At 44.5% G+C, this 16,015-nt stretch overlaps 1 protein-coding gene across 1 annotated transcript in view; it reads left to right on the forward strand.

Annotated features, from left to right (window-relative positions):
* ITPK1 (inositol-tetrakisphosphate 1-kinase) overlaps positions 1-3,807 on the forward strand; it is an 830,437-nt gene extending 826,630 nt beyond the window's left edge. Inside the window, exon 11 of the mRNA XM_069637740.1 lies at positions 315-3,807. Coding sequence (XP_069493841.1) covers positions 315-637 — 323 coding nt within the window. The 3' untranslated portion in view covers positions 638-3,807. The remainder of the gene's footprint in view (positions 1-314) is intronic.
* The last annotated feature ends 12,208 nt before the right edge of the window (positions 3,808-16,015 follow it).

Below are 16,015 nucleotides of genomic sequence, written 5' to 3' on the forward strand. Positions count from 1 at the left end.
ATGCATTTTTGTTAAACAAGACAAGCATGTTTTTAAAAGTTAAATAGCTGTTTAAAATATGTTGACTCGTTCATTCAATAATAATCAAAGTTCATTAAGTTTTAATGTGGCTGTCTAAGGAAATACCTACTTTTGTGATTTGGTGAAAAAGAATTCAACAAACCTTGTTTTGTTTCTGCTTGTTTTAAGTAAAATGTGAAACTGCCCCCTAACTTCATAACTTATTACCCTTGCATTGGGCAGTTGGAGGCTGGGGACTTTGATATTTTAACATGTCCCTCTTGAGAATACAATATTTCTGTCTTTTTGTCCAGGCTATGAGGGTGTTCCGGAGTTCTTCAGCGACCTTCTTAATCATATCACCACAGTCCTCCAGGAGCAGCCGGCAGGGTTGAACTGTGGCAAGTTGCAGGCAGAGCAGACGAGCGCTGGCTCTGCTGTGGTTGGGGATCGCACATGCCCGTCCTCCGCCAGCTGCTGCAGCGTGGTGGGGAAGGAATCCTGGATCGTGGAAAGTGAGACCAATGGCTCTGTCAAACTACCCCACCACCAGAGACTGGGCTGCAACTCCGCAGTCTCCCCAAGCTTTCAGCAGCACTGTGTGTCGACGATGGCAGCCAAGGCGTCCTCTCAATAACCAATGATTGCAAAGAACTGCAAATCAAACAAAAAGCAGGGGTGAAGGTGGGGGAAGAGATAACCTAATCAGGATCACAAAATCAGAGCAGGTGGTAACATTACCCCACTAAATTCCCAGTTGATTCTTTTCTTTTATTTCTCCAATTGCTAAGAATGGAAGGAACCCGTTGTGGGCAGACAATGGAAGATGGATGCACCACCTTGTGGATTCCAGTTGGAGCACGTTTACACATGCTTGTGTATTTAACACTAGACCCAAGATGGATGGGTCCTCTTCATTTCCCCGTAATCCGCACGTGAACCTGACCTCAGTGGATTTGAGCCAGATCTGGTTGAAACGGTTTTGAGAAATGTAGAAGTATTAATGATTGAACTTGCTTTTGCCTCGCCTCTGCGCTTCTGTCTCACCATTTTCATGAGGTTACTAGCTGATCTTACTTTTAGCTGTTAACCGCTGCCTGGACATTTGGGGTTATGTGGGAACACCAGTGTGGAAAGCCTGCCCTAGGACCAGATAGTTCTCCATAGATCCCACTGCCCCTGACTGCCTTCCTCCCACCCTTTACATTTTCCAATGTCCCTGCCTTTTCATTCCAGGTGTATATATATATATATATATATATATATATATATATATATATATATATATATATATATATATATATATATATATATATATATATATATACAGACACATACATACAGGGACCATGGCTGCTAACCTGACCAAAAAGATAAGTAAGCAGGGTGAGCGGACGTCCATCTGCGTTTCCTCTTTCTCGTTACATTTCAAGAGGGGATTTGTGTGTGCCGAAACATCTTCCTCAACATTTTTTTTAATTCATTTAAATAGAACTACATACTTCAAAAAAATAATTAGAGTAGGGGCATGTATCGATGTTCACTTTAGAGCTCCACCTTCACCCGTTAACTGTCATGTTCTGTCTGTTATGCTGGTTTTTAGCAGGACCAATCACACAGGGAAGCAAAGGTAACCTCGGTGTTCAAGTAAAATGAAACTCGGCAGTTTTGGAAGCTTTTCTGTATTGTACAGAGAAAATGTACTACTGGTTGTACACCTTGAAAACAGCATGTTCAGCTGGATTCTAGGTTTCTGAGATTTCTTCCAGCCCCGTCTCACTCCCTGGAGCGTCACCCTGATGTCGATGATCGCGTTCATTGTACAGGGGTTTGAGTAAATGATTCTCTGTGGGGTGTTGGGGCATGAGGCGCTTAGGAGCTGGAGTAGCGGGATACATTGATGTGCAAAGTTTCTTTGCATTCCTCTTCCACAGGCTATTGTATGCATAGTTGCTACAAAAGGCATTCCACCTGGAACTGACTTAGTAATGTGCAATATGATTGACGCCACTTGTTTTTTTTAATGGTGGCCTATTGTTTACCAAAGCTCTTAATGCTGATTTGCACCACAAATTGGAGTGAGGCAATTGCTCATGATTACATCTTTCAATTGATGAGAAGAGCTTCATAGAGCCCAATCTACAATATCATCCTGTTCAGAAGTGTACACTTTTCCTCCCTACATTGCTTGCCCTAAATGCATATTTATTTGGATGGCCTCTGGTTGTTTGTAGGCCCTCAATATTTTACAATTAATAAATGAGCACAAGAAAAAAAGGGTGAAATAACTTACCGGTATCCAGTAAGTTTTCTTCCACAAGCTTGCATTTTCTTCTGTAAAGTCTCCCTTTTTTACTGCCTAGTGAAGTCGCTCAGCGGGTTTATGCTCCTCATCCTTTTGAAGTTCATAAAGGTGGAGCTATCCAGTGATTTCAATATGTCATTCACAGCATGTCAAGGATTCTATGACTTGGCTTTCAAAAAAGTCATACATGTTGTTGTAGTGGTTTCCCACATGATGGGAGCGTTTTGCCTCAGGCAAAAAAGAGGCTAGTTGGTCGGTCTCATTCCACCCCCGTAGAATTGTATCTGTGTTCTTAGGTTGTTAGTTGGATTCTTGTCCCTAACAATCCACTCACGTTTGCCTAATATCGACTCAAGTGACAGAGGGTACAGCATTGCAGGCACTTCTTTATGCATAAACTCTCCCACACATTTCCCAATAATTCTACTTTGGAAGCTCTCAATATTGGTCAACCAGTACCAAAAAAATAAATGTGTACATCTTGTGTGTCTACAATTTAAATGCATAATAGTCATTGTAAAAAGTGATTTACATTACCATTTCTTTACAACCTAAATGTTTTAAAATGAGTTAATTGCGCGTAAGACCATCCCAGCATTGGACTATGGTGTCTGTTGAGCTTGATGAAAATGTGATGCAGTGTCTAAGCACATATTCACTGGCTAGCATGTAATAGTGTTATGCCACTGGTAAGCTATCTTCCAGCACCCTACAAGCCTAGTGTCTTTGTTGTTTTGACAAAGCCACAACCATCTATTTGGATAATCAACAAATTGTCATGTTTGCACTTTCTTATTTCTGTTGTGGATGGTATTTCTCTAACTCTGCTGCTTGCTATCACTTTACTTGTGGGCCTGTATGGCCTCTGTGTCACAGATCCCATGTTGGCTAGCCTGAACTCACAAAGGGACCCACAGGGAGTCATAAACAACCATTCTTCCAATGAAAGTGCAAACAGTAACCCTGCATCTGAACCAAGACTTGGTAAAGAAGCGTGTGATTGGACTTTTAACATTTGAACCCCTGCTGCTTTGTCAGTCATTACATGAGAGGGGGGGAGTGGGCTATGGGTCTGCTTAGGCCCCTGTTCAAGAAATGCACATCTTTTGCAACATGCAGATGTGCACAGAAACTGTCATTTACACCTGTTTAAGTGAACTTGTAATATTATGCTCGCCTGTTCATGTCCCCCTTTCCATTCCTCACAGATGTAGAGCCCTTTTCCTACGCAGAAGTCAATTCTGAATTCCAAAGTAAACGTGTACAGCTCTGCTGAGAAGCAGAGAGGAGGGTACTTGCTTCCATTTTAGTGTCTGATACTGCTTTTTGAGTGTTCTAACTTCCTATTAAATGACTTGGTATTTCGGATTCTCACTATGTAATTTAACACATGATATTTGTATATATTTATAAATACATGTAACTGTTGTTTCTAATGGAGTAGAAACTATTCTTGTCTATTTCTGCTGAAATAAATGTGGCTCGTGGGTGCCTGAAAGCTGGTGGGGGTGTTGTGGAGACTGTAAGTGGATACAAGTGAACGGTCTTAAATGAACAATGATGGTCTAGGAGCAGGTCGAGTGTCCACAGATACATTCCAGCTGGCAGTTTTGCTGCAGTAGCCATGATGTGGACCGGGAGAGGAGCATCGGATCTGGCAGGTGTAAAGCAGAAGGATTTGTTGAGGTTGCTGGAATGGACCCGCACCAGAGAGCACGGGGGCCACATGGTTGTGCCCCATGGTAGAATGAAAGAGAACCACAGGTCACAGGGATTGCCCCATGCCATGTAAAAGGACACCATTCAGCTCAAGGGACACCGAAGACACCGCTCTCATCAAATGGAACTGGTTGGCTCAAGGGTAAATAAAGTGCAAGAGCTAGTAGGGTGCACAGGTGGAAGGGAGCAGGTGGGAAAAGGAACATTATGTTAGGGGTCAGGTACCACAGAAAATGTGCCCACCGAAATATCCGACCATCTTGAAAATGGCACTAGAAGACCTACTTCCTTTCAAAGCCTCAATACGTTGCATGCTTTAGCATGCAAAGAAATGTGTTTCTGGTTGTTGTCAAATGACAGGAGTTTTGAGATTGACACATTCCTAAGAGTAAATGAACATGGGAATAATTAAAATGGTATTATACATTGAATTAATTAATCTTTTTTATAACGTGCTTAACACCGAAGACCAGTCTCTAAGTGAAGGACCGGGATTCAAACCTTTGTTGCTCTAGATCTTGCTTCCAAGACAAACACGTTGCCCCTGAGCTATCCTCCCATTATAGTATCATTATTGTTTAAAGTTATGTGACACTGCCTCAGAACGTCAGGACATTGTACATTATCTGGTAAGCTCTTGGGACCAAATATCAAGAGTCATTTAACCAAATGGACACTCACCATTAGAAACCATCTCATGGAAGTAGCGTTGACCTGTACTGTAGAAATGTATTTTCTCCACTTAATAATTAAGCAATATGCCCCGCAAGGGCTTCAACCATGGACTGGGCATTACTTGTCCTGGTAAAGCCTTGAGGGGTTTACTGCTGATAGCATCCCGGCATGATATAGTTATTTGATAATAGTTTTTTATTTGTTTATGTTGACAAATGGCAAGGTTCCCGTTTAGCAACTTTAAAAAAGCTTCAGACCCATAGGGCCACCTTGGGATTAGGCAGAAGATTACTACACATAGTCCTTTCTCCCTTTCTATGGTGGCCATTGCCATGATGGAGTGTGACAACCAGAGAGGCCCACCCGAGGGGGTGTGTGGGGGGGTGGGGGGTCTAGCTAAGTTCACCCCAGACCTGGAAACTATCCTGGGGGGAGGAGGGGTGGGTCAGTCACTATACCAGTGACCGAAAGAAGAAAGAGGGTTTCAAACGACTGCCTACACAAGACAAGACACCCACCATGCTGACAAAACTACAATTTCCAATACCAAGTCTACACACCAGAGTTCCCTTAATCCAGAGAAATGCTGAAAGGCAAGTGCCAGGGTCTGGCATTGAAAGACCGAGGACCACCTAAGGGGAAGGGATGAGCCTTTCAAGTCCCAGACCCGAACTGTAAACCAGCCCAGTGAGAGTCCTACAGCCATCCAAGCTATACACACGTGAATCCCCTTTCACAAGGGGGGTGTTTGGAGGTGGGAACCCAGCACTGTAAAAGCATGCACCCTTAATCTGTCAGTGTTGGTGTTTGGTGTGGTGGCTGGAGAGCAGGCCTGGACTGGCCCACCGGGACACCGGGAGTTTCCCCGGTGGGCCTGGGCACACAGGGCCTCTTTTCTTGGGGGAATGCCATGGACGTCATTTAGGGGTCGCCAAAGGTCGCGGCAGCTGCGGCCACCTCCGAGACTACTAGAGACTCCCTTGCGACCCCTGATTTTTGGGTGTAAACAATTTTTTTTTAAACATAAAAAAAAATCACATTTTTTTTGTTAAACAGAAGCTCCTGTGGAGCTTCGCAGCGCCCACAGTGCGGGGGACACCAGCAACTTCAAGCTCACCCCTCACTCAGGCTTCTTCATTTGCAGGGCCAGTCTGACACTGACATGTGCACAGAAGCTGCTAAATCGGCCCGGGCTGGCGCCTCAGCGGTGAAGTGAAAGAGCAACAATAAGCCATGGGGAAAGTTATCTCGTATTTCAATTGTAGAGTTAACTTCTCCGTGGCTTTATTGGTGGCGCCTTTCATGCCAGATGCTTGGAGGGGTCACAAGGTCAGCGTTCCAGGTGCCATAAAGGCGTGCAGCCAGAGCCGTTTGCAATTGTAAATGGTTTGTGTGATGAAGGGAGAGGTTTCAGTCAGTCTGTATATTCTGAGGTTGGCTGTAATGGATTCACAGTGCAGTGCTCGTGTTCGTTCTCGTGTGCGGGTCACAGTTGAGAAAGTAAGTGATGCCGGACAGGTTTAATATAGAAGTAATATAAGCAAACCATGGCTTATCGTGACTGTTGTGGAGAAGGATTGTAGTGTGAGATATGTTTACATTTGTAGTTAACTGTCAATCCGAGCTTCTGGAGCACATTCTCCACCACAGGGCTTATAAAAAATATGGAGTGCCTTGAATATGGAGAGTTAGCGCTTGTGTTTGCAGACAGCAAAATGTTGAAAAAGTCACTGGATTCAGCAACTGCTTTTTTTTGCTCTTGCACTTTTTCATCCTTGTTTATTTTTTGTTGCTGTTAAATATGTTGCCATTTTCCGAGCATGTCCTATTTACGAGTATGCAAAGCAAAATCATATGCACATTTCAGCTATTCTTTCAAACCTGCCAACTGTGGGTAGCTTTTAAAGGATTTAAAAATAATCCCCCAAAAAAACCTTCTTTAAATATTTTAATACAACTGCTCGCTGTCGCCGCAGCCAGGCATGTGCATGAGGTTGGTACATTTTTGAAGGGCCGACCCAAGCTTTCATCCTACAAAGTTGAATGAACCATGTAGTTCACTTAATAATACATATATTTGCAAATATCCCAGATTATATTTGATTACAAAAGTTTTTTTAGGCCATCTATGCTGTTTTCTGCTTTTTTCATTTCACAAGTAAATTGAGACCAATGGAAAGATCCTCCTGCGTTTTCTGATTATTGCAACTATAAAATCAACACGTCTGAATCAGGCCCAAGCACTCATTCCCAGAAGGAAATGTTGCGCTGTTTTGTGAATGTAAAGTTTCCAACGCAGCAGCAATTTCCTTTTATTCAGCCCAGTAATGCCATTACAGTAATAGCATGCAGCTGACTCCGATAGCATCTTACAAGGTCTTACATCGCACGTGCTTTACCATTTCAAGTGATCGCATATAGCTGTGGTGCAACACACTCACTTCTACACCTCAAGAATGTTTTCATGTTTTTTAAGCTGGCAGAGCAGTCTAATGCCTACCTGCCCACGGTTTCCAAAGTGTAGTTTGAAAGACCTCAATTCTGCCACGGTGGCAGGAATGATTTCATTTTCTGGAAATGCAGACATCATATAGCCAGGCAAATAAACATTGCAGTGGCTTCTACCAGGCATATTTTATGAAGTGGTATAATGAAGCAAGCATGATAAGTGTTCTTATTGGTCTAGACTGGCTTACGTTGGAACCAGTTCGGACATGTTTTCTTCTTGTGACATGTCACCTTTTAATGTCCAAACCAACTGGAGTATGTTCTTACATAGAAGTACTGGCATGTTTGCGGAGCCAGCTTTGTGCCTGGTGCCAGTAATGATACTATAAAACACATCTTAAAGCGAACATAAGCATGTTCTTATATATGAATACTAGCATATGTTGATGGAACCAGCATGGAAATGTATGGGCACAGCCAGCATGAAAATATTTTTATACTGTACCGGCATATATTGCAAGAACCGGCATGACAATGCATTGGGAAATGCGCTTGTACACCTTTGGTGACTTGCATCTATTGTACTTTTTTCATGAGTTTCCCTGCTCCCTACAAAACTGTTTGCATGCCAGGGGAAAGATTGGAAGAGTAGAGAGGGCAGGAGACTGCTCATTCTCACAGCAGTCCTTAAGTGCGTGCTTTTAGACTTAAAGGAGAGAGTGAACTGCTTGTAACATTGAAGCTGCACTAGAATAGTCTCATTAGAATGGGTAAAGAAGTTAGATGCCACCCACACAAATAGGTTTGCCTCTCCCCAACATCTCTGAAGTTAGCACCACTCCCAACATTTCAAGGGTTAGCTCCACCACCCCAAATGTAGGTGTCGTTGTGCCTCTAAGGCTGTTCAAGCATAAGCGAGAAACGAGTTTGAGATTTCATAGCACGTGAGTGACTGACTGGTGTGAGCAATGAATGTAAAGGGAAATACATATTGGAAGATAGCATAATGTGCCGGTGGAGGAATGGGAGGATAGGGCAGGTTGGAAAATAGCATAATGTGCCGGTGGAGGAATGGGAGGATAGGGCAGGGACCAAAGACTGATATGTTAAGATCTGGTAATTGGAGGACAGGCGTCTGCGACAGTAGCAGAAATTGTATTGCTCCGGGCGATCACTCTTTGTCTGAGGCCCTGTGTTTCTGATGTGTTCAAAAATGCTGCCACTTCCTGTTTTGTCAAGGGGTGAAAGGTCATGTGCTATCACTTCCGGTGATGTCACTTGGGGGGTGAGGGGGGGGGGGCAAATCAAATGATGCCACTTCCTGTGATGTCATCAGAGGTCAAGGGTCATGTGATGTCACTTCAGCTACCCCTGGAATTTTGATGAAATGACGTCCCAGACTGCTGCGGGTTTGAGCTCTCCTATCATCAGGCCGTCTCATGGAGAATCACGCTGCAAGTGGCAGCTCTTGGTGCCTGCAGCAGGTGGGTGTGTGTCTCTGTTTCTCTTTACCTCAGGTAATCTTGTAATGCGTTTCATGCACTGCCTTCTTGCTAATTAATTGCAATCATGTAATTCTCTCTTTCCTGCTTCTGGGTCTCTTGTCTGGCACTCTTCTTTTCCTTTATGCGTGTATCTCCCTCTCTCTGTTTGCTCCTTCCTCTCCCTTAGTTTCTCTGTTATAGACCTCCATATATCTGTCTGAATGGCTGTATGCATCTGATTTCTTTCACTAGTTCAGTATCTGCACCGGTGTCTTTATCCAGTTAATTCCACACATGTTAGGTCACTGTTACAGTCAGTGTTTTAGCAAAAGACCGTTTCTCACTATTTTCAGGGTATGACTACTCGCTGTAATGTCCAGTTCAATACGAGTGAACATTTAACAAACGTTAGAATAGACGGTGCTGCATGCATTTGAAAGTCACCAAAATGATCGTTTATTTGTAAGGCATGTACTCGTCCAATCTTCAAAATACATTTGGTGATCAGCAATAGCATTTTTTAAATCCGGTTTGTCCTCTCTAAATATCATATTCCATGGGCCTCATTACGACCCTGGCGGAAGACCATGGTGCTATTAGCACCATGGTCAATGCCGGTAAGTTACCGACTCCGCCATGGAGAAAGGGGGAATTACCACCCCATTACAAGGTTGGCGGGGCGGTAATTCGCCCTTTCTCTATGGCCCTTCCCCATTCCCATTTTTTCCCCATAGGGCTCAATGGGAATGGGGAAGGCGCTAAGTACGGTGCCACAAATTGCGGCACCGTAATTAGCACCAAGGTCCCTTTGCGGGTCCCTACTTTAACGGCTGGTCTACACCAGCCTTTAAGGTCGGGTCCCGCAAAGGGACCTCGTAATTAGGGGCTAATAGGTTAACAGCGTCCCAGCCTTTTACGGTGCCGTTAACCCATTAGCGCCTGGGTCGTAATGAGGCCCCATGTTTTCTACGCCTATACTTGTAATCGGAATAACGAAACTACAGGTTCCAGAAAGCACAGTGTTTTACTGTGGGTGAAAGATCAGGAGTTGCTCAAGGTGGCATGTTGCGATGTAAGCTACATTTTAGCAGATCTTCTATTAGGGTACAATGCATACACTTTTGGAGTCCTAATGACTTCCTCAAACATTCAAGCGTAAGCATCTGAATACTTGCACCACCATTCTGAAATAAGTATTGAAAAGACTGTAGTTCCAAAAGATTCCAAAACGGGGTCAGATGTGCTCTCAATGAATGCTAAATATGGCATACCGAAATAGCTAATTCAGACCTTCAGCAGCAAGAGGCAGATGAAACTTAGTAATAATAGCAGCTATCATAATAGCGCTTAGAAGCATGAAGAATGTGTCATAAAGCACAATATGAAATTGAAATATTATTGAGCTATACATGTAAACAAATATGTAAAAATATTTAAGAATGCGTAGGTATTTACACATTTTGTAGGTATTTTAAATTTAAATATTTGTTGGTATTTTAATAATTTTCTAAATGATAAAATGGCGCTGTGTGTTTTGTAGTTTTGAGAGGATGCTGATATTCTTTGAAATGAGTTTAATTTTTTTATTTATTTTAAATTAATGTATAACTGGATTTAAACTTTAAACGAGCACGATCAAATCCCAAGGACATGTCATCATGCACGATCATATACCAAGAACATGTCATCACAGCGCTTTCATTATCCAGCAGTCCAGTAGGTGTTTTCCAAAAGGAAAAAGTGAGGAAGTAGCAGTGCAATGCCAGTGTGCGGTGAATGCTTGAAGGAACGAGCAGATCTGGATGAACACAGCACACTTGAGGTCCATGTAGGATCTGGCAACTCATTCTACTTTTAGACCACAGAGGTTGGCCTATTGTCATTCAGAGGGTGTAAAAACAATATACAGAAAATGCTTGATCGCGAAACACTCATTTTAATTCTTCCCTGAAATGTATGATGCAAATGGCTCTCACAATGTGTCAGGATTAATTGGCATGAATTCCTCTCAGACATGTCTTCTGACTTGGATGTATTGTTCTGCACTCAATAACTAGTAAGCAGTAAGAGCCCAAGATGTGCCCTGCCTTGTATAGGTTTCAGCGTTTATACGTTGCGAATCATTGCCCACTACCAGTGGTGGACTGGCCTATAGGGAACTCCGGAGATCTTCTGGTGGGCCCCTTTTGAGTGGGATGAATACAGAATTTCTTACAAATCGTTCAGTTCATGTTAATGTGGGGCCACTTTGAAAAAAAATTCCAGGGCCACTTTTGGTTCCCAGTCCAGCCCTGCTGGAGAGTGGAGATATGACCTTATTGGGAGACAGTTTTGGGGGGATAGACCAAAAAACTGCTCAGTGCCCAGGGTACTAGAGGAGAGGTTCAGGAAACTGGGAAACACAGGACCCGAGATTCTGGTAGAGAGACTCAGGAGACCAAACCAAGTATTCTAGGGAGATGAAGCAGGAAGCAATGAGGGGGACAGTAGCGGTGACCGGGTGGTGTAGAACAGCGGGAAGCAGGTGCCCAGAGCAGTGAAGAACCTGAGGGTGAAAGAGTGCCTAGGAGGGTGAGGGTGAAAGGAGCGGAGGTGCCCATAGGGGTGAAGATATTGAGTGACATTGGTGTCGTGGACGGTAGGACTCAGAGGGGTACAGAAGGTGAAGATAGTAATATTAGTACCCAAAGGTGAGGACTGATCATTGTGAAGAAGGTGGAGAAAAGAAACGACAGAGTAAACAAACCAAAGGAGGCTACAAAAATTGGTCTTTGGGTGAGTGAGATAAAAAGTTCATCTAGGTACTAGTAGAGGAGTGTACGAGTGAAGTGTAGGAAAGAGTGTTAAAATGACAGAGTGCGAGAAAGAGAAGGGCGTGGAAGAACACCCAAAGAGGAAATAACTAAAAGAGGTCAGTCCGGGGTAGGAGGAAGCCTAGCCATTGAAGTGGCAGGAGGAGAGGAGGATAGGCCAGATCGCTGATGATCAGAGTACAGCGTGGTAAACCACCTAGGAGACTACAGTGTCGTGGACTGCCCTCTCACCCTTCCCACATCCCAGACTCTTGGCATTGCCTTGACCTTGAGCCAGGCCTCTTACTTTCTTTACCAGAGCAAATGGTACAAAACCCAAAGAACAGGCCATTGAATATGTCCCAAAAGAGACCGAGAAAGAAGGGGGAGATGGCCGCATACAGTGGGCGACAGGCAAAGAACCCAGGAAGAGGCAAGTCTCAGTCACCTGGTATCTTAATGAACATTTGTTTGCAGAAGAGACTTTTGCAACTCGAGGCTGGGGACATTGTTTTCCCTGTGTCACAGAAACGGAGCCTGAAGCCTCAATAGGCTAATGAAAGCCATTTTAGTTTCCCCTGAACTTTCACTTGTGCACAGACCCAGAACCATGCTGACACTTCCGTTGTCACCCAGTTTATATTTTCCCTCCACAATGTTAAGGTTTCCTTATAATCAACAGTTGCATGTATGCGTCTAATCTGTGATCCTATTATTTTACCTGACATTACATAATATATGCAAATTAGGAAAACCGAACTGCTAGACCCAGAATGCAAACTGCTCCTCTTTTAAAAAGTGAGAACTGGCTCAAGATTGGACCGTTTGCAGCTTTGGTTGTCACCTGCCAAGTATTTCCTCTACAAAATAAGGCGATTTGGTTTTGTGAAAATTCTTTCTGCATATTTATATAGGCAGAAAAAGAAGCCTAAAAATGCATCCTTGTTTTATACTCCAATTTTGAAGTACACTTTTAATATGGTACTCCGTGCTCATAGCAAGTACACCCATTTAGCCAGGTCTACTAGCACTGATGAGTAAGTGTGGATGCAGGTTTGACATGCAGTTAACACTGATATGCTTAAATTGCTGCTTGCATCCTGAATTGAATTCTATAGATATACATTGTATATACTCTAACGGAACCAGAAGTACCTGAATCAGGATACAGACCCCACTAACCCAACCCTCAATCTTCTGCATACTTAACCCACACAACCATCTCTCTCCCAGCAATCCGCACGCACTTTACCACACCGCATCAACAACACATAAACATCACCAACAGCACTCGCGGCCTCTCCCCATCCGATACTAGCACCAAAGCCCAGCACTCGGTGTATACCGAGCTCAAGCTGCCAACAGCACACCAATTCTCCCACTCTCCTTCGCGCCTCCTCCTGACTAACCCTACCCGTCCTTCCTGTTTACAGATCCGCCAGAGCCCCTGGGGACCAATTCCGTTGGTGAAGGTGCGCTATATAAATACCTTTAACATAACATAACATACTGAAACGCAGAAATCACAGTGGAATATGCAGATAGACTAGAAACATGGCCCAATTACAACAAATTGCCCAGAATCAGTTGAAAGACCTTGTCTGCCAGTGATTGGCACATATAACCTAGAGCCAGCTTTGACTCTTCATAGGAGGGAAAGTGTAAACATTATGTGACGAGACAGCCGGGTGGGAGGCACCATGAGGCTGACACAATGGCCCATTTTAGTCACAGAATAGGGTTTTGTCTGATCGCCACAACAATGGACTAGTAAAGTAATGACTTTGTCATGAAGTATCAAACAGAATTTCAGCAAAGATGGTTGCCTCCTGCTAGAGTGTCTGATTGATAACGCTGGTCTTGGTCCTGCGGCTTCAAGTTTCACGAGCCCTCGTTGATTGAGTACGATGATGGGCCTTCCTTCCATGGCCAGTATGAACGAGCTTGGACAAGTCAGCAGGTCCTGACATCAATTCCACTTTTAGTGATTTTTACCTACTGCCCTGAAGGAGACTAACTTAGTCAAGACGAAGATTACAAAATCTTTATTAAAAACTAAAAGAGCTATCGATTTTTCAAGTAATCTGCTTGACCTTTCTGCCAGCTTTGTTCAGAGAAAATTCATAGCCCAAATGTACAATTTAGCTTTATCCAGGTGTCTATAAAAAATAGAAAGAGTGGCGTGATTTTGTGAATCTTGTGTCTCTACTTCCTATTCTTAATATTTTATACAATGCTTCTCTTCAGGCGTTCCCTCTAATGCTGCGAGGAAAGGGCTTGTCCCAAGATGTTGCATGTTGTGGAAGACACAGAGGCTGTGAAGACTTTTTAGGCATGAAGTTTATTCTAAAGTAACAATAAGGTCTTACTCCCTCATATATATATATATATATATATTGATGAAGTGTTCCCTTCCTATTCTGCTAACTAAGGTGCTAGTCAGTCAGGGTGAATGTCCAAAAACAAGTCAGTCCACTGTCCAAATCTAACCTATCTGCCCTTACCACTAATGTAACTAAGGACAGGAGAATGACTCCCCTCTCCTTGTTGCTGTTTTTTTTCACGGTATGTTCTATGTTCTTTCATTCCACTCAATAGACCATATGCAATTAGTCCCTTGATATCATCTGGATTAAGTCCTATAACTCTTGTAGGGGACGTATTGTGTTCCTCTCCCCTTTTAAGTCAACAATCTTACTTTTGTATAAGTTTCTTGTCAGTTTCTAGCATCTCTTCCCAGAGTGCTGTTTCATGTATGAGTTTTGAATTCCTGGTCTCCTGTGTGTGTTTTTCCAAAATGCCTTTATTATATTCTCTTTCTCTTCTTTGCGACCTGGGTTGACTTTTCCATTTTCCCAAGGCAGCGAGTTTTCAACTCTATCCGTCTCCCACTTTGTGTATTTCATGTAGCTCTGCCTTTCATGAACATGGTTCTCATTCCTCTGCTTATTTCAATACTTTTCTCTATTATGTTCTCTTTCACATCTTCTGGACCTGGGCTAACTTTTCCATTTTCCCAAGGCAGCGAGTTTTCAACTCTATCCGTCTCCCACTTTGTGTATTTCAGATAACCATCTTTCATGAACCATGGCTCATTTCCAATACTTTACTCCTACGCCCGTCCCTTTTCCTCCATACTGTATGGGCGCCCCTGCATAGTGACGGGCCCAGAACCTTTTTTCTTAAAAAAAAGAGCATTTCCCCTCTGCCGCCTGGCCTCAGTCCCCTTTTCCACGCTGACAGGATCAGACCTTCTTTCAGCAATCTCTAAGAAGCTTGCCAGTTTTTGTTTTTCCTGGTGTATTTTTTTTCAACTCTTCTACCGGCCTCAGGTGCCTCACCTGCCCCAGTACATGTCTGCTCAAGCATGGTTTAGCAGGTGTTCCGCCTGCGACAGTTGCTTCACCGGGTCAGATCTCCATCCTCTGTCTTTAGTGCTTAGGTGCGGACCACAGGTGGGAAGGTTGTGCAGCCTGCCACGCCCTCCTTCCGCAGTCATTGAAGAACCACTTTGCGTGCTGGAGGGAGATCTTCGCGGCTTCCTCCAAGGACACGGTAAGGTAAGTGCTTCTTCATCTTTCTTTACCAAGGCACGTCGCAAGGGGGATTCCTTCCCTGGGATTCCTCTGTGCTGGAGGGGTTCTAAGGACCCTTGCACCAGCCCATATCTCGAGGCTGCTCAAGCACCCGGTGCCATGACCGAGGGGCCTTTAGGCCCTCCTGAGAAAGGGGCCGAGGGGCGACATTGCTCTGGTTCCGGGACTCGTCCTGAGTCGCAGTCTTGCTCTGACACTGTGCCCAGGCCCGAGGGGATGCCTATGCGTTCTACTATCTTGACTACCGCGCCCGAGGGCAGTACGCCTACTGGGATCTCTTGTGAGGACATTCCCAAAACCAAGCCCTTGCTCGAGGGCCTTTTGCGGTCTAGGGTTGCAGTCCCTACACCGGACTTGCTCCAGTGCATTCCTTAACAAAAACCTGTACTTAAAATGGTGGCCAGTGACAAGATGGCATTGGGCCATGATGCAGCACCGAGAGAGTGTCCTAGCCCAGGGACAAGCGGCTTTGCAGAGCAGCCTTCCATCCCATGGAGGCCTGACTTTGCGCTTAGGGTGGAATGGTCGGTGGCACAGGTGCAATGGTGTGTACTACATACCCACTCATGTCCACGACCCTGAGGTTCAGCCAGACTGGTGGTCCCCATCTGCACAGGGCTGCACCTCCTTGACAGGCTTCAGTTGGGGGGGAGAGCGGAGGGGGGGGGGTTTGAGGATTCCTTTTGTGAGCGTTTCATGGGGCTCATGCAATCCCCTGAGAGGACTGGCCTCTTAAAATCCTTGATAAAGGAGGTGGTTCCTCAGGCCCCGCCGGCACCTATGCCTGCGCCGGTGCAACCTCCGATGCAGTCCGCCCTAGCTCCCACTCATGTAGAGGCAGGGGTCCCAGCTGGTACCCAGACAACTGAAGGTGAGCAACCACCTGCCTTCCCGTTGGCTACTACCCCGTCTCCAGACCCAGGTATACAAAGGGATGCTCTGCAGAAGACAGACACGGCACAGAGGGATAAGGACACTGCCGAGTAAGAGGACACC

This window comes from Ambystoma mexicanum, chromosome 14 (genome assembly GCF_040938575.1).
Source record: "Ambystoma mexicanum isolate Mex_15411 chromosome 14, UKY_AmexF1_1, whole genome shotgun sequence".
Taxonomy (NCBI): domain Eukaryota; kingdom Metazoa; phylum Chordata; class Amphibia; order Caudata; family Ambystomatidae; genus Ambystoma; species Ambystoma mexicanum.